The 27,190-nt window shown below is 39.7% G+C and overlaps 1 protein-coding gene across 1 annotated transcript in view; it reads right to left on the bottom strand.

Annotated features, from left to right (window-relative positions):
- CUBN (cubilin) overlaps positions 1-27,190 on the bottom strand; it is a 274,401-nt gene that overhangs the window by 59,683 nt on the left and 187,528 nt on the right. Inside the window, 11 exon segments of the mRNA XM_039245893.1 lie at positions 5,067-5,254; positions 6,976-7,201; positions 7,684-7,805; positions 9,876-10,025; positions 12,243-12,449; positions 13,553-13,724; positions 19,361-19,542; positions 20,363-20,503; positions 21,142-21,351; positions 22,549-22,727; positions 23,892-24,066. Of these exon segments, the coding sequence (XP_039101824.1) occupies positions 5,067-5,254; positions 6,976-7,201; positions 7,684-7,805; positions 9,876-10,025; positions 12,243-12,449; positions 13,553-13,724; positions 19,361-19,542; positions 20,363-20,503; positions 21,142-21,351; positions 22,549-22,727; positions 23,892-24,066 (1,952 nt within the window).

Below are 27,190 nucleotides of genomic sequence, written 5' to 3'. Positions count from 1 at the left end.
CCTGGGTGGCTCAAATCTGTTAAGCATCCAACTTTGGCTCAGGTCATGATCTCACAGTTAGTGAGTTTGAGCCCGGCATCGGGTTGGCTGTGCTGACAGCTCAGAGCCTAGAGCCTGCTTCAGATTCTGTATCTCTCTCTCTCTCTGCTTCTCTCTGACTCACACTCTGTCTCTCTCTCAAAAATAATGATACATTTAAATACATTTTAGAAAATCATTACAATGTGGAAAATAGGAAGAAAAGAGGGAATACTGGGAGATCATCCAGGAGAATCTTGCAGTCGTTCAGGCAAGAGATCACAGTAACTAAAATGTTGAGTGACTCAAGGAAAATATTCATATTAGGTAATAAATATACGATACTGGGGAAAAAACCATTTAACACGTTTAACCAGAGAAGATCTCCCTAGTTGAGTGAAGCTTAACCAGGAGCAACTGTGCCCATCCCCCCACCCCAGGGAACATTTGTCAGGGCCTGGAGGCATTTTTGACTGCAACATTTCTTGTGGGGGCTGGCATGCAGTGGGCAGGGGTCAGGGAAGCTGTAAACATCCTATACTGCATGGGACAAAGCCCCATCCCTACTTCCAGCTAAGTATCATCTAGCCCAAGGAGGTATATGGGTTTGGATCAGTCTTACTTGACTCTTCAACATTTTCTTCATATCAAGTTATACAGAATTACTCATTTGAACATATTACTTTCAGGAATATTCCTCAAAGACAGCAAAAAATTACAAGCCATTAAAAACATTTCTATGGAATGGGCATGGAGGAGGGCACTTGTGGGGATGAGCACTGAGTGTTATGTGTAAACTAATTTGACAATAAACTATTTGTAAAAAAAAAAAAAAATTTCTATGGAGAGTTCAGTCCATGGGAAGAGATGTGAAATAAAACTGATTCATAGCACTGATTTACTACTTCTCAGTTCTTTAAAGCCATATCGTTTCCAGTGATTTTCAAACATGGGGTATCCAGCTGTTAGTTATATTACTGAAGCCAAATTACATTGCCATTTATCAGATATAGGAGGTGTCTGTCATGGGAATTACTAAGAACAAAGGCACAGATATTCTGCCAAAAATCTAAAATCAAAAAAGCATCAGGAAAGAATCACACACTTCCACATTTCTGTAATATACCCTTTAAGATTCCTCCCTTTTACTATTCAAGAAAATAATATACAGAAGTTTTCTATTCATATTTTTAAAAATTATAAATATGACTTAATGATAGATATCTGCATGAGCTATTTTTACAATATTACTAAAAAGGCAATGTGACAGATAAAGCTTTTATGAAGAATCTCAAGTGCTTTAATTAAGAACTTCAAGAATGATCAAGGGCTTATACTTTCCTGAAGCCATTAATTATGAATCTGACATCCTACCTTTTGGCCCACGATGGTTAAGTGTTGTAATGATAATAAAGGCAAAGAGGTATTCAATACTCATTGCTGCCTTGTCAATCAAGAGCTCATTTCATTGCCTAGATGATCCAGGACTCATCAAAACCATATTGGATCTACAGAATGTCACAGAGTTGTCATTAAGCCAAAAGCTTCCTGACTTTCGTTAAGGTTTTGTATAATTCGGCCTGGCTGCACATATTATTTTATCATTTAAGCAATTTTTTTTTTAAAGCATTGCTTACTGGGGTGCCTAAATGGTTCAGTTGGTTAAGTGTCCAACTCTTGGCTCAGCTCAGGTCATGATCTGATGGATTTTTGAGTTCGAGCCCTGCATCAGGCTCTGGGCAGGCAGCAGAGAGGCTGCTTGGGATTCTCTTTCTGTCTCTCTCTCTGCCTCTGTCCTACTCTGCTATCTCTGTCTCTCTTAAAATAAATAAATAAACAAACATAAAAAATTATTGCCTATTAAGATACCTACAGATTCATATGCAGTTGTAAACTATAGTCTAGGGAAATTCCTTGTACACATTTCCCAGTGACCCCCAACATTGACATCTTGCAAAATTATAGTATAATATCATAACCAGGATGCTGATGTTGATACAATCCATCGGTCTTACTCAATTTCTCAGTTTTACTTATACTCGTATGTGTGTGTATATGTGTGTGTGTGTGTTCAGTTATGTACCACCATGTTCAAGATGATGAATAATCCCAACACATGAGGGTCCCTAGAGTTGCCCTTGTATAATCATATATGATTTACTCCCATGCCCACATCTCTCTAGCCTACAGCCGTCATTCATTTCTAAGTATAGTTATTTTGAAAATGTCGTATAAATAGAACAAGAGAGTAGGTAACCTTTGGGTATTGGCTATTTTCACCTGCTGTAATTCCCTGGTGATCTGTCCAAATGATTAGTTGTTCAGGGGTTGGTTTGTATTTACTGAGGACTTGCATTCCCTGGTAGGTACGTGACAGTTTAACCATTCACCTGTTGAAGGACACATGCACTGATTTCAATTTTTGGCTATTACAAGTAAAGCTGCTGTGAACATTTGTATACAGGTTAGTATGTCAGCATAGGTTTCATTCCTCAGAGATAAATGTCTAAGAGAGCAGTTGCCAGACCTTACAGCAAGTGCATGTTTAGCTTTATAAGAAACTGCTGAACCATTTTCAGAGTGGCTGTACCGTCTTACATTTCCACTAGCAATGAGTAAGTGATACAGCTTCTCCACCACCTTGCCAGTGGTGCCGTGACAATTCTTTATTTTAGGTGTTCTGAAAGGTGTGCTGCAATATCTCCCTGGGGTTTTAATTCCCATTTTTCCTAATGGCTAGTGATGAACATTTTCCATCGTCTATTTACCATCCTCTTTAGTGAAATATCTGTTCAAAGCTTTTCCCCTTAGTTCAATTGGATTCTTTGTGTTTTCACCGCTGGGCTTCACTGTTCTGTATGCATTCTAGATAGCACTCTGCTGCCAGATAGGTGGTTTATACATCTTTCCTCCAAGTCTGTGGCTTGTCTTTCCATCCTCTTCATAGAGGCTTTCACAGAACAAGATTTTTAATTTTGATGAGGTAAGATTTTTTTTAAGTGTTTATTCATTTTTGAGAGACAGAGAGACCAAACACAAGCAGGGGAGGGGCAGAGAAAGAAGACACAGAATCTGAAGCAGGCTCCAGGCTCTGAGTGGTCAACACAGAGTCCAATGATGGGCTTGAATCCACAAGCTGTCAGATCATGACCTGACCTGAAGGGCAACATTTAACCAATTAAGCCACCCAGGCGCCCCAACTGATGAGGTAAGATATATCAGTTTTTCTTTTTATGGACCATTCCTTTGATGTTTAGTCTAAGAAATGTTCATCTATCTCTAGTCCTGAAATTTTTCTGTTACTTTTTTTCCTAGGAGCGTATAGTGTGTACTTTACATTTTAGTGTGTGGTCTATTTTGAGTTAATTCTTGTCTAAGGTGTGAAGTTAAGGGTCACTGGCTGGAGCTGGTCCCTCCAGCGGTTCTGCCCGCCCAGCTCAGTGTCCCCTGGCAGAAACGGGAGGCTCAGTAAAGGCAGGGAAAGAGTGAGTGCTTCCCAGGTCACTTAGTTTGGGCAGGGCTCCAAGTGGATTCCACCTGCCAATTGTGTTGGCTTTGCCAGAGGTCAGAGGGGTTTCCATTCGGTCAAGAGGAGAAATGGGCTGAAGTGCCTGGGTGGCTCAAGGGTTAGTGTCCAACTTCAGCTCAGGTCATGATCCTGAGGTTCGTAAGTTCGAGCCCCGCATTGAGCTCTGTGCTGACAGCTCAGAGCCTGGAGCCTGTTTCAGATTCTATGTCTCTCTCTCTCTCTCCCTGCCCCTCCCTAGCTCACACTATCTTTCTCTCTTTCTCTCAAAAATCAATAAAACATTAAAAAAAAATTTTTAAATAGGAAAAATGGGCCTAACTAACTTTTAGGATTCCATTTGTACAACTGATGAATATGAGAGACTTTATGTATGTCTATGCATTTGTTATTGACTCAGTCCATGAGAGAGAGTTCATTTGTTTCATGAAAGAGCAATTAGGAAAACTTGTATTAAATGTGTTTTATTATAGACATACATTATAAAAGTATGGGATTTTTATTTGTACAGTCAGCATGGGTCAGGTAGATATAAAACATAATGTGAACGATGATATAAAATAATAATAACACCGACAGTAAAAAGCCACTACTATTCATTAGGTGGTTTTACATTCCAAGTACCAAGCACTATTCGGGTTATTATATCACATTACCTCTAATGCTTAAGACAGTCTTACTAAAGGGCAAATTGTTTGCTTTCTTTTTTGGTTAATTTAAGGCCAAATGTTTAATTAGCACACAGAGGAACACGCAGGTAGTAAATGCAAGAGATAGGAATAGAGTCCCGGCTAATGTGAACTTAAGGCCAATGTCTTTTCCACTAAAAGGTGGAAAGGTGTCTTAGAGATATATTGTATGATATGCAAAATAGCACAGATGGGATGAATTTATCAAACGGTCATAAGTCAGTGAAAAGGGAGGTCAGTGCCACCCAAGCAGTATGTGCAGCTGTAGAGAAAGAGGCTTCCTGACTACTCACGGTGATAATTTTATGTGAGTCTCTCACGTTCTTCTCAGCTTGTGGGCCCTTGAGGCCCACAGTGGCGGCTGACACTAGCCACATCTCTAGCTTTCTGTCATTTTTATAACATACTTTAAATGCTGCCTGTAATGGCCCCTTACATTTGTTTTGTCCTGGAGGATCGATCAGAAAACAAAAACAAAAATGAACAAACAAAAGGAAGAACACACTAAAAAAATCTGACCTTTTTTCTTTAGTTTCCATGGAAAGGAAGAACCCTAAGCGCTCAAGAAAAATTTATTGAGGCCAGAAGACAATCCTCTTATTTAAGTTACTTTGCCTCTGTACTAGCAAATGAAAAGTCACAGGGCAATACACTTGGGTGTTGTGGGGCAAATTGTAACTCCTAATAGTTGAGATTTCTCATGCTTTTAGTCAAGAAATCCGAGCAACAAAACTGTGTTTTTCTTACTTGGAGAGGCAAGGAGTCATTTCCGGTCTAAATGTTAATGTTCACAAACCCAGGTCAGTTCCCATTAAATAAACAGGTGCACTCACCCTCACAAAGCTGTTGTGACACTGTCCATCTCCACTGGGAATTAGGAAGTTGCTGTCGAAGCTGATCTCCAACTGCTTACTTTCGTGAGTGATGACTGTCCAGGAACATCTGCTGTTCTCGGGAAAATTCTGAGGCCAGTGAGGGGATCTGATTGTACCATTTTCTGAATGAAGTACTCCCCCACAACCTGAAAAATCATCACAGAAGAAGTCATTAATTTGAGAGGGAAATAACAATTTTAGTAGCTCAAGACTTCCAGAGGAGACACATTTCTCAGTATGAGATTTCAGTTTCTTCTTCCTTACCTGTGAGTCACTGGCCTTCAGGGCAGGTATGTCACAAGAACTCCCAATAAATGTAAGGTGCACTGAACCCAGAGGAAGCTTCAGCCATTACTCTTTTGTTATATTTCTATTGAACCCACCAGAGACCACTAATCCTTGCCATAAAGAGGGTAACTTCTATTCTGTTTTCAAACAATAGCAATATTTTTTACTTTCCTTGAAGCTATTGACTAGTTGAGTACGAACAATACCACGTTCTGTATTTTGTAACTGCGAACGCATGAGAATACAGGCCTACACTCATTTGTAATTTTACCCTAACATACAGGGCTAGAGAAAGTGATTTTTCAGGAGGATAAATTTCTTCCATTAAGCAATCTGCTTCATTCATATTGGAACATTGATGGGTGAAAATAAACTACACGGATTGAAGGAAAGAAAATCGAAAATCACTTAATGCTATTAAAATATGTCCTCAAGAGATGACAAAAGAAAGAAACATGAACTCCAAACAAAATGAAGTTAAAGAGAATTCCCTGTATCTTTTGCTTTTAACCCCTTGGAAAACCTGGTACATCTAACACCCTTCCCCTCCCCCTCTGACTTCAACAGCATCCAGTGATTTCATAAGATAAAAAAAGCTTTTCGGGGCGCCTGGGTGGCTCAGTCGGTTAAGCATCCGACTTCGGCTCAGGTCATGATCTCACGGTTCGTGGGTTCGAGCCCCGCGTCGGGCTCTGTGCTGACAGCTCAGAGCCTGGAGCCTGCTTCGGATTCTGTGACTCCCTCTCTCTCTCTCTCTCTGCCCCTCCCCTGCTCATGCTCATGCTCTGTCTCAAAAATAAAAACTATAAAAAAAAATTTTTAAAAAGCTTTTCGTAATAACTCTGACTCTCCTATAAAGAACTGCCCTGTGTGATACTCCAAGGCTTTAAAGTAATCCTGACTAAAGTATCCAACGCAAGTTCTTATATTTTCTGGGAATTTCCATGAAGTTCATACTTGACATACCATAAAAGGTACCCTTTTGAAATCAATCTATTATATCTTGCACATGCCAGAGCATTCATTATAATCACAAATCTTGTCAATTTGCTGCTCAATACTCTTCAATGGCTCCCTATTGTTCGAGGGACAATAGGAATACAAGGCTCTTAGTGATATGGACCACTTAGCTTCCTGCCCTCAGCTCACCACTCAGCCCTCTGCTTCCAAGCTCCAAGTATTCCAAACGACTTGTGATTCCAACCTATATTTTCAATTATTTTTGGTTCTCTGGTTATGCCATGCCCTTTTGCCCATGTAGGCAATGTGGTGAAGTGCTAAGATCAAAATTTCTGGACCCCAATGTCTTTATTCAAATCCTGACTCTACCAGTTATTAGCTTCATGACCTGGGAAAATTATCAACACATCTACCCTGGGTTTCTTTCTCTCCATGCCAAATTGGAGAAAATATGTATTGATACTGTGTCTTCCTTATGAGGTTGCTACGTGAGATGACACGGGTAGAACATTTTGAGTTCAGTCTGACAGAGAGTAGGTATAAAATGCACACTTGTTAAACTAGTTAATAAATGTTAAGCACAGATCAATTTAAAAAGTGCAGAGAGTGTTTCTTTTACCTAAAGTTTGTGTGTTCCATGTAGCATAAAATCCACCATTTTGCACCGAGTGGTCTGAGTTAAAAATCACCACCAGCTGGTTGGAACCAGACTGGATCGTCCTGGGGTTTGAACTTCCACAGTATTGTCCTATTATGGGTGATCCTGGAGAACCGCCGTTCCTGACAGTGACAGAGTCCCAAGCACAGGTTGCATGGGCTTCAATATCAAAGTCACGAAATGTAAGCTGCAGGAGAAAAAACAAAGGAAGAATGAGGCACTGTGAGTTGTAAGCAAGCTGAGTCAGCTATGTAGAATCAGGTAATTTTGTGTTTGTGTCTCTTATTTAATCCTCTCCTCCCCTCTTCTCTTTTTCTTTATTGGAGATTCTACTGGAAATTGTGAGAGGGGCATTTCTCCCGGACCTGTAGTCACTAGAGGGATCGTCACAGTCCAGCAGGCTGGGATGGGAACTCAGCAGAATGGGATTGCACCTTCTCCTGGATGGGGAAGATCTTCTACATGTACATTCTCCTACGCTTGCAAACTAGATGTCTTCAGTAACGTACACTTGTAGATGTCGAAGTCTGTATTCTAACCAGAGAAGATGTGGGAAAGACAATGCTCTGATTGCAGGATCCAAACCTATTCTAATTGCTTGCTTATTCAAAGAACTCTGTTTCCACATAGGATGTGGTATTTTTGCTCTGGAACAGAAGCAGAACTCACAGTGATGGTGTGGCCTTGCGGGGCCTCTAACAACCAGGAACAGTGGGTCAAGCTGTCGTAAGAGGCGGGGTAGTTGGGGCTTGCGATCACTCCACTCTCACCCAGTTGTATTCCCCCGCAGCCTGAAATGAGATTTGTAACCTTCTAAATTAGATACAAGAGAAAAAAACATCTCTGCAAAGGCAAAGTAACTAGATCTTAAAGCCATGATTTAAAAAAAAAAACAATACATGGATAAATAGATGAAAGTGGATAAAAGCAAAGTAAAACTGGGTAGAAGATTAGAAATGAACAGAATTCCATATAGTGTTAATGAAACAGAATCACACGGTGAAGACAGGATCATGTTTAACATTTTTGTAATGCTTATTCATTTTTGAGAGACAGAGAGAGACAGAGCACAAGCGGGGCAGGGGCAGAGAGAGAGGGAGACACAGGATCCGAAGCAGGCTCCAGGCTCCACCCTGTCAGCACAGAGCCTGACGCGGGGCTCAAACTCACGAACTGTGAGATCGTGACCTCAGCGGAAGTTGGACACTTAACCAACTGAGCCACCCAGGCGCCCCAAGACAGGATCATATTTAGAACAAAGGAGAAGGAAGATAATCTGTACCGCAAATGGAGAATAATTAGATGTGTGTATAACTGACCCTGTGTCTAGGGACCGAGTAAATAACATTGCCTTGCTTGAAACAAACAGGCCACTGAAAATATAAGCTTGAAGAATAGGATCCAAACCGTAACTACAGAAGTCGTCATTTGATAAGAAGCACTCATGTCTGTGGTCAGCTATCAAAGTATCCGTTAACATAGCACGTTGAAGAACAGATATATTTTTAAAACATGGGGTGGTCTGACGTTCTACCCGAATACTACTGCTTCCTGAAACCCAGTTCTCTTCTTTCAATTCAATAAAGAAAAGTCAAGTGGCCAGTGGTTGACCAATCTTATTCCCTCTTCCAATCAACTGTTTGATTATAACACAACAAAATGTTAGATAAAACTATAACCAAAATGTATTTTGATTAATAGTTAAACTTTATAGCAAAAAAGGGGATTTCCAAAATCTACAAAAAAATTAGTACTCACATTCTGAGGGCTAATCTTAAACTGAAAGGTCATTAGTTTTAAAGGACGTGGAACTGAGATGTGGGCCCCAGAGACCTGGGTGTGAGGCCTTGAAGACCTGCAGAAGGAGAGTGTATGGCCTTGGACCTCCACAAAAGGAAGGGCAGGAGTTGAGACTTTTACATAATGTTGAGAGTCTAAAAGAACTGCCATCCATGTTAGTTTCTAAACTAGAAAAATTCTGATGGCCCTGAGAAGCAGCAAAGAACAGCACTGTCTGTCTTGGGTTGAATTTTCAGATAGAAACTGAATGTCACAGATGCAAATCCAGTACAAAGCATTAGTAAATAATATATAAAATATTATATTTATATTTATATATATAGTAAATAAATAATATATAAAATATAAAAAGATACGTTCAAAACACACATCACTACCAACTAGGGTTTATCCTGGAAATTAAAAGATGGTTTAAACAAGAGGAAAGCCTTTTAATATATAATTTGTCATATTAATATAGTAAAAGAGGAAAACAAAATCATTTCAAAAGGTGCAGAAAAATCATTTGATAAAATCTTGTACCCATTCAGAATTTTTGAAAAAGTACACTAACAATTGAAGGGATTTCTTTAATCTGATAATAAGTATTTACTGAAAACCTAAGAGAAATCAATATATTTAACAATGAGAGGTCATATGCTTTCACATTAAAGTCAGAAACAAGATGCTATTGTCCCTTCTGTTCAACATTGTGATGATGGCGTAGTCAGTGAAATAAGACAAGAAAAACCATTAAGTTTTGGGGGCCAAAAGAAAAAAATACTATCCTTTGCAGAAGATAGGACTGTTTACACAGAAAACCCAAAGATAATCTATAGACAAAGCACCAAAACTATTAAGAGTGGAGTGAAATCTCTGGGCTAAGGATCCATGTGTAAAAATTTAAAAATTCCTGGATATCGGCAACAGTTAGAAGATGTAATTTAGAAGATCTCATTGACATTAGCAACAAAACTAACAGCTACCTAGAAATGAATCTAACAAAATAGATGTGAGATTTTTGTGGAAAAAATTATGAACTATCTATCGCCAGAGTCAGAGAGCCCAATCACAAGTCTCACCTGTAAAAGAGTACACCGCATGGAATCCAACATACTCGACATGTTCATTGGTGACAAAGTGTATCCACACCTGGGAATTAGGTATCACCAGCGGCACTATAGGTGCTGAAGGTCCACAGAGTCTCCACATCAGAGGCCCTTCAGCATCACCTGAACAAAATGATACACCGATTGCCATTCTTTATGTAGCTTTTGAGAAATATGTTTCATTAATTCAGTAGGAACAAATAATAAAAAAACACTTCAAGGTATTTACTGACATACACCGAAATTCTGATTTAGTAGCTGACATTTCACAAAGTTCTTTTCTGTGTTTGTCAACTGCAGAAGAAAGAGTCCCTCCAACAGGGTAAAAACAAACAGATAAACAAACAAACAAAACAAAGGAAAAAAATACCATGTTTTTATAGTATGGGCCCCTTTCTCTATTGTAGGTGCCATTTTGTTCCAATTTGTGTTTTCGTAATTATTTTAGCATACCTAAACAGAATACAATTCATTTAAAAAATTTTTGGGTGTGCCATTTTTAGGGAGTAAAAAATATATAATACCAACAGTGACAAAATATATCATGAAGATAAAAGTGATAATTACCTAAAATTTTAATGAGTTTTTCATGGCATTTAATCAACTAAAATGAATAGGATATTCACTACTCAGGCCAAGAGCTGAGAGAGCTGAGTATTCTTATGGAGACTACTTTTCATGGTAATTTGATGAACCTTTATAGAACACCTACAGAGCTCACATTTAATCTTTTTATTTATTCTGTCAGACCAACATAAGCGAGATCGTATAAGTCAACACAATACACTATTTTAACCGTCTCTAAAATGAGGGACTAGAAGAAATTTAATATACAGGTACTCTGCTTAATTCAATAAGCCAGTGGTTTTGAACCAGGTGGCAGTGGTGAGGGTTTATCAGAATGACAGAGAGAACATTCTCAGACTAGAATCTCCATTTCCCCCATAAGTCTCCTCTAGATTCATCTACCTAGAAGGGCCCAGATGATTCTCCTGCTGAGTCCTTTGGTCTGTGGAAGCAGACTTTATCAAATTCTCCTTGAAAATTTGTCCAACATGTTCTCAAAATCAGCAAAGATTCCAGTGGCCACTATAAAACATTGCCACCACTTATCTGTGTTAGTTTCTGCGGCTTTCAGAAAGTCTCCTTTAAATGTTTTGGTTTTTTTTGCAATGACATGGAACTCAGTGAACCTTAAACTGCATCTACAATGATCTACAATGTTAGTTTACTTCTCTTTTTCAAGCCACAAAAAGAGTGTCAATGTAACAATGGCAGCAATTGGATGGATAACCCACTCCTCAACTGCAAGAAAGAACTAAAGTGGATTCATCTTCTAGGAATGCAGATTTTCAAAAATTCTGGAGAATCATGGTTACCAACTGCACCTCAATCCATTCCTACCATGAAAACAAAGACAAACTTGATTCCTTTGGGGACAATTCCCCAAATAACTTCCATGTGCCTCTCCATCTGGTACACTGCAAAACTTCTTTTGATTTCTAAGTAGAATTCCTGTAAATTCAGGAAATTACTGATACAATTCTGACCATGTTAAGTCCCATTCTCTGAGAAAAGAAGTCTTGAGTAGTAAAAGATTACTGAAGGGACCACTTGAACTCACAGCCAGAGGCACCTGCGTGGCTCAGTCGATTAAGTGTCCGACTCTTAATTTCATCTCAGGTTGTGATCTCACAATTCGTTAGTGTGAGCCCTGTATTGGATTCTGTACTGACAGTGTGGGCTGGAGCTTGCTTGGGATTCTCTCTCTCCCTCTCTCTCTGCCTGTCCCCCGTCACTTGCTCTTTTGCTTTCTCTGTCTCAAAATAGATAAACTTTAAAAAGAGCGAGAGAGAAAACACAGGCAAACTAAATCTCTCCTGGGTAAGTCTCACATCAATTGAAACACAGGGTCTAGTTGTGAATACTGATCCATCTCAGTCACTGTTAACAAAGCGTATGACCTCAGCTGGGTACACACAGAGTTACAGCTTTTTCTGACCAATGTTCTTTTGGATTCTAGGTACATAGATTATAGCCCCTTAAGTCACTTCATTGTTGGTGGTCTCCAGGTATAAGAAGAATACAGTGCATAAATGGGAGAACATGTGGGGCGCCTGGGTGGCTCAGTCCGTTGAGAATCCCACTCTTGATTTCAGCTCAGGTCATGATCCCAAGGTCAAGGGATCGAGCCCCACATCAGGCTCTGTACTGAGCAGGGAGCCTGCTTAAAATTCTTTCTCTCCTTCCGACCCACTCCCTCGCATGCTCTGTCTCTCTTTCTCAAATTAAAAATAAAACAAAATAAACGGGGAGAACATGTTCCTTGATTGAACTCACCCACTCGTAACTCAAGGACATCAAACTGACAGTCTTGGTGACTTTCCAGGTAAAAATCCTCAAAATGAATGTAAATGGATGAATTTTCCTGATTTGGATTGCTGAGAGTCCATTCACAGTTTAAGTTTCTTGAGTAGTTACTGACTCCGTCATAACCAGGGGAAGTGAAGTTTCCTTCGGCGGAATTTGTAAGGGACCCACCACATACTAAGAAAACAAAGGGTAACAGAGAAAGTAGTAGTGAGGTTCGTGCCACAACAGAAGATGCAAACAATACAATAACAACTAGAATAACAACAGCAAGATGTTTATTGCTTTCTCTTCACAGATGAAGTTAAGATTGTGGGTGAAGGGCTGGCTCATGCATGAAGAAGTTCCTGTGAGTTTCTAGGGAAGTTGCTGTGAATTTCTGTGGAAGAAGTTTCTATGAGTTTGGAAATATGTGTAAAAATAAACCCTTTCTTTATTTTCCTGTAGGGTAGATTAGGTGGATTTGTGGGTTTGTCTATGCATTTGTTTCTCCTAATTTAAGCCTATTGTTCATTAATATTTAATTTAGAGAAACATCTAACTACAATGGTAGTCTCAATGGCTTCTCATTAGCAATTTTCCACTTGACACAAGAATTTAATTGGATCAAACAAATAGCATTGGGGTGCCAATGAATTTGTTCCTTTTCATATGGGAATGAATGTTCCTTGTATCAATGAAACAAAGATCTTTTAAATATTCAGTTCCAATTCTTCTAATATTTAGAACTCTTAGATAATAGCACCAATCCATAAAGTAGGTGAATATTTAGACTCAAAAGACCATATCTTGCATAATTTTTCAATACTCTGTATCAAATATGAACCCTCATTCCTTTACACTGGAAATATGTATATGGATGTATGACTAAGAAACCACAAAATCTGTTCATCTTTAATTAGTCACTTTCAGGGAGTCAGTTACCTTCTTAGAGATAGAAGGTCTCTTTCAGCACAAAATAATTACCAAGGACTGTAGAATAGGCAATCAGTATTTAACGGCAACATTATACAGAACTGAGGTAGAAGCTCTCCTAAACGGCATTTTTAAAAATTCACAATGGCAGCTTTCTTTCTGAAACCAGAATTTGTTTTGTCTTGTTTTGTTTTTCTGCCTAGCATGGGTTTCTACCTGATGATATATGTTTGCCTGCTATAGCAGCTCTTAGGTATAATTTTGATCTCTAAAGGGAAAACAGCTTGGTGGCCATTGGTAGTAGCTGTGCGAACATCTGCAGTGCCCATGATTAAAACAGGTGTATATATAACATCTTCTCTTACCTGCATCTTCACTGGACGTGTAGGAAGCACTGAAACCTCCATACGGCCTGGATCCATCAGTGAAAAACACGACTCTCATCGTGTGTCCTGAAGATTTGATTTCATGGCTGACATTCACACTGCTACACAGTTGCCCTAGCTGGGGTGAGTTACTTCTAATGCCATTGAATATCTGTCGGAAAAACCATTTAATCTTACTGAATATTTCCTGGGAGGTTATATTCACAGCCCAGATATACTTCCTTCTAAGGAAACTGTGCTAAAATGAATTACCTAACAGTACGGGCTCCTAGCCCAGTGCCACAAGCCACTATGTTGCCCAGAACACATTCTGTGGCCTCAGGGTCATTTCACTAAAATGAGAAGATTCTGGTAATACCCTCCTGCCTTGTGCTGACAAAGGAAAAACTGCTGGACTGTTTGCAACTGGAAACCAAGCTCTAAATGTAAATTAGACCAACGCTCTTCCATCTCAGTTCACAGAGTTCACTGATGGACCATTTTTCTTAACAATGTATCAGGACCTTTCAGATTTGGAATGAAAGCTTAAATGTTAGTCTCTGATGGGGTGAAGCGTATAATCACTCGAATATTTTAAAACGCCTTGAAAAGTAACTTAAAAAAATCAATCTCTATATCAATATGATAGTTCTTTCCCAAGTACTTATGGGTCCAAAGCCTCAATTTTCTTATTAATTTGAATTTTAAAAAATGGTTTCGAGTGGTGCTGACTCCAAAATATTAAACAATAATTCTGCTTATGCATATACTTATGATAATTGCAAAGTATTATTCCACTTCTGTGCAAGACCAAGGGAGTTTTAGCATGCCTGGGTTTCACAGTTCAGGCAAGATCCAGAAGTATTGAAACAATAACTGACTAATTGAGTAATTGATATTCCATTTTGAATGATGATTTGAATCATTCACGATTAGAAATAATGATTCAGAGGATGACACTGACAGATTCGAAGGAGGGGTACGCACTCCATGACAGAAGATGTGAGCTTTTTTATTTACTATAATTGATCATTAAATTGAGCTCTGTGGGGGCTTCTGGCTTAAAGTGTCTTCTGACTCAAAGGACCAGACACAATAGTTCCTATTGCTTACTGAGCACCAGGCTCTGCTAATAGCCTACTTGTATTACTTTATCCAATTAGCACAATGCCCTCTCAGACACATAATATCATCCCTCTTTTCCAGATTAAGACAGTAGAATTCAGAAAGGGTTATGCAATTTGCTTAAATTCAAACAACTAGTGATCATAAAATTGGATTTAAATCGTCCCACTGATTGCAAACCATGAAGTAACGTAGAAGGAAACAGAAGACGACAAAATTTCAGTAACACTTAAAACAGGAATGGGCAACATTTTGCCAGAATCAGAGGGATTATCAGCGATTACATACTAATGGAACAAGCTGGAAACCATGACCAATGGTGGTTATCCTTGCGCCAATGTCTGCCCTGGGCTAAGAATCACAATGACTAATAATGTTCAGGCATCCATTTATAACGTGAGGTCCTGCTTTTACAGGCCACTGAAGTGCTGTTTCCACTTTCCTCCTCCACTGACGTGTATACTCAGAAACTACAACTCCCAGAAAACAATGGGGCAGGAAGTAGGCATTTGAGATTCAGGACAAGCTCTAAAATCTGCTATATGCAGGAATAAGATCAGGCACATATCTCATTGTTGCACATTTTTTCCTTATCTCTCTCTTTCCCTGTCACTTTCTTTCTCCATCTCTCTCTCTCTCTCTTTCTCTTTCTCTTTTTCTTTATTTCTTTTCTTCTTTCTTCACTCCGACCTTTTTCAAGAAGTTCTCAAAGTAAACAAAGTATGGGCAAAGGGCAAGCCACATCCCCTTATTTATTGCAGAGTGAAGGGGGAACAAAACAAATATTGAACCTATAAGAATATATTTCAAAGGAAAATAGTATAGACATGATATTAAGGATTTGTAAAAGAAATTAATTCTGAAAGTTATTGTTGGAGTTTTAATGTCCCCAGGATTAAAAAAAAACCCTATAGATATGACATTTGTAGTTTCCCCTCATTGAATGGCCAATCCCTCCCCTCCCCACCCAACGGAGACCATAAACTGACAATCCCATGCACCGAGAGCTTCCAAGCAGCATTGTAGTACTTCATTCTTAAATGTGAATAAGCAACCGAGGGTCACCAGACATTTAAGGAACCATCTAATGTAAAAGGCAGAGACCAATCAATATACATAAATAGGTAACAGAAACTTGGAGGAAATGGACCCCAAAGGAAGCAACATGAAACTTCAAAATTATGATTAACATATTTATATACATAGGTGAATGGATCAAATACTTATGATATTTTAATGTAGAGAGCATATTCAAAGAACAAGGGTAAAATAAGAATAATTGCAGGTATACACCATCTCAAACAGCTTATCATCCACGCCCACTTCCTTATGGAAATACAAGAACATATGCCTCTCCAAATTAGGAAATGAACCAAGAGAGGGAACTGCCCTTATGGAGTCTGGGTCCAGCCCTGAGACGAATGAAGGGGCTTGCAAAATTGATGGTGAATGGCATGCCTGGTTTGACAGCTGGCTTCAGCCTTGCAGCTGATGGAGAAAAGCCCATGATGGACAATACCCATGAACTGGTGGGTGTGCTTTATCATACACGGTGGGGACATGCACTGTGAGTAAAAGTGTGGGGGATAATCAGTGATATGTGCCTAAATGCTAAATGTTAGAAAGGACACAATTATTGTTATTACTCAAAAAAACCCACAAAGAAAATGCTCCCATAGTACACTACTTGGCTGGGTTGGGAATGACATGTATATAATCATAATCTTGTAAACACTGAAGAGCAATTTAAGCAAAATCTGTGACGTATGTATTTTGAGAGCAAGTTGGTGGAATCTGTGAACTGTGCAGAGCCCTGTGAGCATTGGTGCTAAGGGGGTTGGATTGTGAAGGGACCTCAGTTCTTATCTTCCACACTTGCATGGAGAGATAATGTCTAAGACTGGAAAACAAATGAGGAGCAGAACAGGGATATTATTTTGAAATAATGGCATATGTACCACAAGAAGTTGCTAAAAGAGCTGAAAGTAGACACCTTTGCCATCTATGATTCAGAGACGGGAAAATGACAAGTGAGGCATGATTCAGAATTTGTGGTTGTTGCTGTAAATTTTATTTTCTTATTTGAGTTCTGAAACTATGACTCTTCATATTATCTTTCCTGCACAGCATGTGAAAATTCTGCTGGTAAGATTCCTAATAACCATTATATGCAATCTGATCTCAACTACGGGAAGAATTTCAAAGGGAAATAAGCTGTTTTATACATCAAAATTTAGCACTGGGTTGGTTGAAATTCAAGTATTTTTTTGTATTTTTAATGTTCTGAACTCTCTGCATTTTGTTCAATAGGCATCAATTATGTTTATAATCAGAAAAATAGGTGAAAATTATAACGCAAATGAATTATGCCACATTGTTACAACTACATTGCCAAGAAAAGATAAGAAAATGCATCAAAATATGGTATACTGTGAGTGGTTAATTTTTTTCCACTCAACCCTGTCTCTATATATTCAGTTGATATCAGGGGGGGAAATGTTCCTTTAAAATAAGCAAGCTTATAGGAAACCTGGGTGGCTCAGTGGCTAAACATCCAACTCTGGCTCAGGTCATGATCTCATGGTTCATGAGTTTGAGATCTGTGTGAGGCTCTGTGCTGACAGCTCAGAGCCTGGAGCCTGCTTCAGATTCTGTGTCTCCCTCTCTATCTACCCCTCCCCCTTCTGAAAAATAAAATTAAAAAATAATTTTAAAAAATTAAAATAAACAAGCTTAGTCCAAAATTCCCAGGCTTTCAAATAGAAATGGGGGCCCATAATTTTTAATATCTGATAGAACATTTCAATCCTTTGGGTGTTAGAACTTGGGAGCAAAATTTGAAGCTTGAATACGATCATTTTAGAGTAATATGAAGTATTATAGTAACATACAAAGATGCGTTGTATTTTAGAATTCACTACCCAACAGGAGACAACTAAATTGAAAACAAAAGTGGCTTGTTTTTAACAATGGATAATGATAGGTGCACCTGGGTGGCTCAACGGTTAAACGTCTGACTTTGGCTCAGGTCATCATCTCACGGTTCATGGGTTCCAGCCCCGCATCGGGCTTTGTGCTGTCAGCACAGAGCCTGCTTCAGATCCTCTGTTCCTTGCTTTCTCTGCCCCTCCCCATCTTGTGCTCTCTCTCTGTCTCTCTCAAAATAAATAAATAAACTTAAAAAAAAAAAAAAGGACAATGATAGTGCTTCTACTATTCATTCATTCAATAAGTACCGTTTCTATTCTGGGGATTCAGCGGCGAATGAAACGCACTACCTGTCCTAAAGGAGCTTGTGTTCTGGTGAGGGGAGCAGACAGTACACAGACAAACAAATAAATACATGGGAATGTCAGCTGGTGTGACGTTGTGTGAAGGCAAGAACGCAGGGAGCATGATGGGCCGGGGTGGAATCGATTTAATGTGGGGTCTCAGGGATCAGGTCACCTGAAGAGAGGAGAATGAAGAGAGACAGTAGCCGTTGGGGAGACGCAGCCAAGGCCATAGCACAGGGTCAGTGGGACTGCATATTCAGGCACCCAAGAGGAAGCCAGTGGGACTGGATCCTAGTGAGCAGGAGGGAGGGGCAGTTTGAGAGGAAATGAGGTTCTACAGGGCAGCTGGGCCATTGTAAAGAGTGTGAGGAGAGGCCCATCGAGGATTTTCAAGGATTTGCAAAGAGAGCAGCACGGAAGATTTACATTTAAACCCGCTGTCGCCCAGGTGCTATGCTGGAAGTGCAGGGAGACAAGGGAGCGACCAGGGAGACCGGCCGGACGTTATTACATTAAAGCAGAGGGAGCGGTGACGGTGGTGGTAGTGGGTAGGATGAGAAGTAGTTCGGTCCTGCATCTCTTTACAGTCACAGCCAGCAGGACTCGATGATGCATGTAATACAAGGTGTGAGAGACAGTTCTCCAAAACAGACAGCAATGTTTTCGACCTGAGCATGCGCAAGTTTGGAATTGTTATCTGCTGAGATAATAAGGACTAAGGAAAGGTCGAGTCAGGTAGAGAACTATATTAGTATTTATGGATAATTAATCTTGTATGTGTGTGCCTATGTGTATGTGTGTGTATATCTATCTATCTATCTATCTATCTATCTATCTATCTACCTACCTACCTACCTACCTATCTGTCACTTAACAATCTTCTTCCCCATTCATGGATCTCCTTTGTTTTCCTTTGCTGAGGGAAGCTAAGAATGCTGACGGCATATCCCCAAGGACTTGACCTTGGCAGGCAGCCATGGTTTTCCAAAGTTGTCACTCAGTACCTCTGGCAGACAACAGCAACTATGCAGGACCACTCAATTGCTCAGAACTTTTGGTGGTGGCCTGTTCTGTGACTCAGGTCCTATTCAGCTATGTGCTACCCACAAGCTCAGCTTTTCTCCATTTACCCAGTTTTGCCATGTGTAATGATCATTGGCTCTTGATATTTATCCTACCAACTACGATCCTGAGGTATTTTGTGACACCAAACAGCCTCTTAAAACAGGTCTTACAAATCTCACGGCAGCTCACTGCATTTTTGTTCTATCTAAAATACTTAGAATCCCTCTGAGGTACAGTTGCACGGGTGGGAATATTCCTGACATACTTTTCTGACTGTGATTTATAGGTTAATAAACTCCTTCAACAATGGAATGGAATGTCCCCGACTGCACAGGACACTCACTGTCACACGCTCGCTGTTGCAGGATGGATGAGCTTCCAGCCTCAGGTTGTTAAAAGTCAGGGTGACCCGCCTTCCTTCCTGCACCGTGATCCTCCACTCGCAGACCCGGCCATGAGGATTTGGGTTCGGGAAGTTGGGAGAGGTGAACGTTCCGGTCGGGCCCTGTAGGTCTCCACCGCACTCTGAAGGGGAAGAAACCCAAGAACTCTTCCAATCCAATCAAAATGAACCCCTCCGCAAGGAGCGTTCTCTAAAATATTTTCTTTAGTGTCCCAAGGGATGCTAAAACTACTACTCCTATTTATCACTATACGTATGTGACGACTTAACAGAGAATGTTTGTATTCACTTCCTATCTCTAATATTTAATACTTCATTCATGTCTCCACGGGGGACAGTTCACTGGTAGTATTTTATCATCAAGGCCCAAGAAGTATGAGAGACCTAAGGGATGTTGTAATCTCAAGAGTCAGAAGATTCAGGGTACTTTTTATAATTATCCAGTTTTTTTAGATAAGATCTGTATTTCAGCAATGTATTTCAGAAATGCCAGTTCTGACAACTCGGGGACTCATGGACTGGTTTTCGTAAGATGAGTAATCTCATCCTGTTATATCTTCCAAAGCACTAGTTCCTTTCTTTGGTAGCCTTTACCACAGGTGTGATGTTTTCATTTACTGGTGTGACTATTTGATTGATGTCTGCCTCCCCACTAAACTGTAAGGCTCAAGAAGATGGGGGTCTTTCTTTGTTCTACAACTATTGTAAAACCAGCGGCTAGCATATTGTCTGTTGAATGTAGGTGCTATATCACATATATATATTTGTATTATTAATATTATATATGATATATAATTATATTATTACTCTATATAATTGTATTATACTATATATTATATTATTAATATACTATGTAATTGTATTATTAACATATTATATATAATTGTATTATTAATATCATATATTATATCTATATTAGACGTAACAAATCAGTGAACTTACCTTCCAAGCTAGATTCAAACCGTAGTCTGAATCCTGAGGCAGTCAGAGAGCCATCTGTGACAAACCTGACCAAAGCAGCATTGCTAGAAGTGTCTATGCTGTTGGGAACGGTGTTTCCACAGTATCTTCCCAGTAAATTTCCTGTGAGAGTCAAATAATTAAATATGTACGTGTTCAGGTGACTGACTTCCTCCAACCTCTACTTGAGGTGTTCTACAAGTACAAAGAAAATAACAAAAGACAAGACTCTGCCCACGAAGAAATGGTACCCTCTGTTAAAAGAAGGAGGACAAACATGAATAAAACCAACATATTCAAGTACGTGGAGACGTGAAACAAAACCCGCAACCAATTAGGGTAAGGGGGTCGCAGCGCAATGAAGGAGCTCATTTGGTGAAGGAGATGGTTCCGGCCAGTAGAGTGACAAGTGTCTGACTCATACAATTTCTAGGATACACACCCTCTCTTTCCCCAGCAGGATGCCCCTCAAATAACTGCCTATGGCCTTGGAAGGTCTCAACAGGGAGAGGATCACTTCTCATTGCAGTGCTCTCTCCACGTGACCTACAAGGATGAGCTCTGTAATGACGCCTGGGGCTCTGGACACCACTGTTTAGGAGAGGGGACCCAGGGAGAGAAAAGCCGGCAGTTGCTCAGAGCTGACTGCACTTCTATGCAAAGACTAGATGTCATCTTCCCTTTCTAAGTCAACGTCAGAGGCTGAAAGAGTACACGTGAATATAAACACCCCCAGAAGACAGCAGACGTATTTCACTGACCAGAGGTCTGGCTTTCCCAGATCTCCACGAAGTCTTTTTCACAGCCAGAGGAATTCTGGAGGTTAAAGTCTTCAAAATGGATGGTGAGGTAGTGTCCTGAGGGGCCCTCGAGGTGCCACTCACACAATAAATTGTCTCTGTATGGCTCTGTTGGGTATCCGCCGCTCTCAATGGTGCCACTTTGCCCAGTCACTCTTCCCCCGCACTGGGCTGCAAATAGAGAGCAATATTCTGTTACAGGGATTTTTGGGTTTGTTTTTTTTTTTTTAATTTAGCTAGTGCATGTGTAAACTTTTAGGTGCCAATTGAATATAAATTAATGTTTTAAAAGTTCTGAAAATGTTTAAGTTACTGTTTCCCTTAGAATTTGAAATCTATTATTGATGTAAAAAGCAATGATACCACAGGTCCAGTCCAATAATGAGAAATGGAAAACTGAATGGCATATTCTGTAACATCTCATTAATCCTTTTGGGACACCGTGTAAGAGCTATTAGTTGCAAGGAAGTTTCATTTCAAGGACTAACAGATAGATTGATAGGGTCTGCCTGCCCCTCTCTGTCTGTGATTCTGAACACTGAGTGGATGCTCCACTAGCTGTGGCTGATTAGTGATGCCTGCCCTTTAACTGTCAAAGAATTGTTTCACTGCAGTAACTGGTATCTCAGGTCCTGGAAAATTACTACTCAATTCTTTCTTATCAACAGGATGTGTTAGTCAGATTGGATTATATACAATTTGCCTCAGGCTATAGAATGACCTACGGTGTAGGTTGAATAGTGTTACAATTAGGCTTTCTGACTTTTGACTGTATTAAATACGTTTGGTTAGTGTTCAGACCCACCAGATACTCAATTCTATGTAATTGCAACCATATGACAGCACCTCTTCAGTAAGCATGCATATTGCTCATTTTTTAAGTAAGGAAATCAAAACACGGTAGAGACATATTTGTTTTTGTTTAGTGACTGATTTGGCTCTAGAAACTTAGGGGAAAAACATTATCCACTAATGATGCGTTCAAAATTACAGCTCTAAATATAGTTATTTGATTATATATGAATAGTAAAGTGTTTTACTAGTTAAAGTAATACGATAGAGATTTCATGATAAAAGGAAAAAACAAAAAATTGATTTAACTGAATATATTTTTAGACACGAGTTAGGAAAAATATAAAATACTCAAGTCTACTAAAAAGAGTGTTTTAAAGTGGGGAGCAAGGTAAAATTTTAAATTGATAAGTGGCTTTGTGGTTTCACACATTTATATTTCTTATTTCTATCACTAAAACTATCATTAAAATCAGGCAAATAGAAAATCTTCTCTAAAAATGGTATGAGTTTTTAGAGTGTTATTATAATTAGTCTGTCATAACTTTCTTACCAAATATAAAAAAATGTTATTACCTATGGTATACTTGATCTTGAACCCCACCTGTGTGGGGCTGTTGTCAGATCGGAATCTCAAATACATCACCTCTCCTGAGGACAGCTGGCTGTCGGGCAAAGATCTCCCGCAAACCTTGGAAAGTACTCGTGCATTTGAGTCAGCCCCATCACGCAACTCAAGGTAATTGGGTGTGCAGCTATCATGGAAAGAAGATTCCATTTAATACACAAAGTCCATTGCCTTGACATGTTTAAAAAATAAAGACCTCACCAATGTTCTCCAAGAGCATTATTAAATCATCATTTCTCCAGCAGAAGACACTCTGACAGTCATTTTAAGTCGCGTGTCACTTCAGAATGCTGCACACTATTTTTCTAATCGAATACATTCTTTTGTTAGAAGCTCATGTACAACATCAAAGAATATGTACTTGTCTTCCCTCCATATTTTGTGCTTGTTTTATAAATATGAAAGTCATTCTCAAATTAACCCCTAGGAATTTCAAAAGAAAAACCAAGTACTTTGTTTTACATGATAGGACACACCTCACATGACAAAGAAGAACTCTCTCAACAGCCCTGCCACACGGGGTTAATGGAGAATCACAGCTGGAATTTTCTGTGTCCATAAAAGTGAGTAAGTATTTACCCAATACTTCTTAAGAAAGTCAGTCAGACAATTAATGCTCACTGAGTAGGACAGTGGCATTGTATCAGGTACTCATTAATGGTAAGCAAAAGCTCTCATACCTAAGTTTTCTTTCATACATATATTCTTGCAAACGTATAGACACTTTTGTTAAATGAACAGAAAAATTCAGGTTTTGTCAGCCAATATAGTTATTCTCTTTGTGTTCAACACAGTAAGACTTACTCCCCGGTTTGTAAGCCTGTAAGAATTCTTATTAAAGAAAGCTTGGGAAATCATGTTGTCTTTTAGTCCCACCAGTTTTTGGCACTGGTGACCTCTAGTGTCACGTAACACAAATTTCCATTTGTTAAACAGATATTTTATTATTTATGACATTGAGTACGAGGCTGAGAAAATAAATATTCATCTGCCAGAGACGCTGTATTTTTCCTGTGGGAGGAAGAATGGATAACATCAATCTCAAACAGCCATGCTCAGTGTCTCCTGCAGGATGTGTGTGGTGTCAGGAGAAACAATATCTGTGTACATAATCCGCTCAGCTAATGAGAGAGTGGGGGGCAGACAATGTTTCCTGGCTCGAGGTGTAATGCGTGTCCCTTCCCCATCCCTAGATGTTCTATGCTGAGAAAAGAAGAGAAATTATTCTCAAACATGACAGCTGAAGAACACTAACTCTGAGTAGAAGAAAAATGAAATGGACTTGACATACTTGGGTGTTTCTTCAATATTGAATTGATCTTCGAATTGCAGCCTTATGAGCTTCCCAGGGGGTGCAGCTATGAGCCATGTGCAATCAGCATGCTGGGGATAATTGTCAGGGTAGTTGGGGGAGGTCACATATCCGGCAGAATCCTCATCATGGATGTAGATATTGCCCCCACAGGCTGTTAAGAAAACACAATTAAGTCAACGTACGGTCTGGAAAAAGAGGATGTAAATGCCACTAGCTGCTGCTGCTATTTTTTTCTTTTTGCATTGTCTTGTGTCTTTTTTTTTTTTTTTTTTTTTTTTTTTTTTTTTTTTTTTTTTTTTTTTTTTTTTTTTTTTTTTTTAGTTGAAGTATAGTTGACATTCGGTGTCACATTAGTTTCAGGTGCACCACATAGTGCTTTGACAAGTCTACATGATTTCACTTATATGTGGAATCTAAAAGACACAAACAAATAAACAAAAAGCAGACACAGATGCATAAACACAGAGAACAAACTAGAGGTTCCTAAGGGAAGGGAGTGGGAAGATGGGCAAGACAGATGGAGGGGAGTGGAAGGTACGGGCTTCCAGTTAGAGAATGATAAGTCATGGGGATAAAGGCACAGCATAGGAAATGCAGTCGATGGTAATATAGGAGCGTTGCGTGGGGCAGATGGTAGCTATGACTTGTGGGAACACAGCATAACAACTAAACTTGCCACGATTATTTTGGGGCACCTGGGTAGTTCAGGTGGTGAAGCTTCTGACTCTTGATTTTGGCTCAGGTCATAATCCCACAGTTCATGAGATCGAGTCCCACAATGGGTTCTGCGCTGACAGCACAGAGCCTGCTTGGGATTCTCTCTCTTCCTCTCTCTCTCTGCCCCTTCCCCTACTCCCTCTTTCTCTCTCAAAATAAATTTTTAAAAAACACATTAAAAAATAAAGTCTCTTTATCCGTATTTCCAAGTTCAATTTCCCTTCTTCTAGAATTATCCTCATATCCCTTTTTAAGCAAATAGACTCTGGATTTGCTATTGAGGGGGCTCCCAAGGGTGTCACTTTTGAACTTGCCCAATGGTAAATTCTCTTAGAAAATTTCTCTCTTCCTTAAAGCCAATAAAATGATGGTGGTGCACAGCACACACAGTAGAACATCATGGAAGCACTAAAACACATTCACCACTTAGATAAGCATGTGAATGCGCTAGCACTTAGGACTTCCCACTGACCATGCAGTTCAATAGAAAGAAGCAGAACTGTGATCTCGATGTTTAAGAGACTAAGCACGTATATATATCTGCACAGCTCTGTGGGCATTGGCTCATTAGATTTCTTCAGGATTTAGATGCATTTGAAGAGCAAGGAATGATTGGCATGAGCGAGTTTGTTAGCCAGTTTCTGTAAGAAGATAAATGAGTTTTTAATACTCTTTTTCTAAAACACTTCTTTTCTAAAAAACCCAAGAATTATGTAAAAATACTTTCCTTATATCAATAAACATTCTCTTGGCAATCTCAGCAAACAATTCAGACCAGAGTAAATTGGGTACTTACAATACCAATGAAATGAACCTAATAAGTTAGCCTCACAGACATCTGATCTGCTAAATGCTGTTGACATTTCTTTCTGCTGTTATTCAGTCATTTATGGCCCTATCTTGAATTTTGCCATTCCCCGGAACTCTATTCATCTCTGAAACCCTAAATGGCAGATTCCTCTGACTGCCTTTGAATCCTTTGCTCTTGGCCCTTCCTTTCGACACACCTTGCAAAAAACCCAATTTCATGACTGCATGCGAATCAAACCATTTGCTGAAATCAATGCCTACAAATGCGTGCTGCTCTCTATTCTCACCACAGCCAAGCAACCCTGCTGTCTCACAGAAGTACAACAGCTATGTGAGACTTGACTCTACACCCTGAAGCCTTATTCTGCCCACTCCTTCTTCAGCCTCAGCATGCTAATTCGTACTCTCCTTTAGAGTGCAATAGAAGAACTCAGATGGGAACTCCCGCGATGTGTTACTGTCCTAAATAAATTCGTCTGTATCACTGCCTCCTTTATCTTTCCCTGCACACTCTCTTCCTGTAGCTCAGGGTCAGTCTCATCTTCCACTCTCTCCCCAGGGATCATGCTATGTGGAAGCCTTCCCCTTACCCTGTGCTCGCATTCTCTCTCTCCTTCTTTCTCCCCTCCCCCACTCCTTTCTCCTGGGTCCTTTCTTCTTTCCACTCACCATGGGCTCAGGTCACTTGAAGTCACTTTCTCTGACCTCGCCGCCCTCTTTCCTCCTTCCCGCTTGGTGCCCTTGTTGCCTCACAGTTGTGTGCCCAAGGGTCTCTTTTAGCTTTATTTCATACCCACAGCATTTAACCTGGTGACCACATCTCTCCTTTGGTCCTGGAGTGTCTCTTTCCAGGTGTTTCCCAGAAACGGGAAGTCCGTCTCTTAATCCCCACCACCTATCACACTCACTCCCCTGCCTCCTCCCCTCTGGCAACCACCACTTTGTTCCTGTATTTAAGAGTCTTTTTGTTTGTTTGTTTTTTAGATTCCACATATAAGTGAAATCAAATGGCATTTGTCTTTCTGTAACTGGCTTATTTCACTTAGTGTAATAATGTCTAGTCTATACATGTTGACACAAATGGCATAATATTTCATTGTACATGTGTGTGTGTACACATATATGTGTGTGCACACACACACACACACATACACACCACATCTTCTTTATCCACTTGTCTATCAGTGGATAATAGATTTTGAAATCAAAAGAAATGCAAGTCTAATATTGAAGGCAGAAGGGTGGGGAGAAGGTAATGGCCGCACCATTCTTCTATGAAAAGAGGGTCCACAAAGGAATAAAAGAGTCATAGCGTTTGCAAATAAACCCTTAGTGAACCTGAATTACCACTAAATTTTGACTTTAAAAATGTGATTTAAGACTGAGTAGCTCAAGACTGTAACTCTAGACTCTATCATGTAAAGACAGGAAAGTAGAGTTCTGTGGGATGACCTGAAGTCTACTCACTAGACACAAGACACTGATCCTCTATGAAGCCTCAGTGCCAGGTGAAATCCTGCCCATGCAGGATTCACTGGGCAGCGGAGCTCAGCGTGCATGGAGAGAAAGGGGGATCACGAACTCTCAGCCTATAACATATGGTGCTGGTGTTCACAGAGCTGCTTTTAAAGGCTCCTGACAAGTGCCAGAAATGTATGCAGTGTGAAGTAACAGAAGTACATTCCCAGTAATCATGGACCCACGCAAGCTGTTAGATGATTTTCTGTGTCAGTTGGTGGACACCTATT

This window comes from Hyaena hyaena, unplaced genomic scaffold (assembly GCF_003009895.1).
Source record: "Hyaena hyaena isolate Hyena2069 unplaced genomic scaffold, ASM300989v1 scaffold_277, whole genome shotgun sequence".
Taxonomy (NCBI): Eukaryota; Metazoa; Chordata; class Mammalia; order Carnivora; family Hyaenidae; genus Hyaena; species Hyaena hyaena.
The sequence above is the reverse complement of the archived record's forward strand: the minus strand, read 5'-3'. Positions and strand labels throughout refer to the sequence as shown.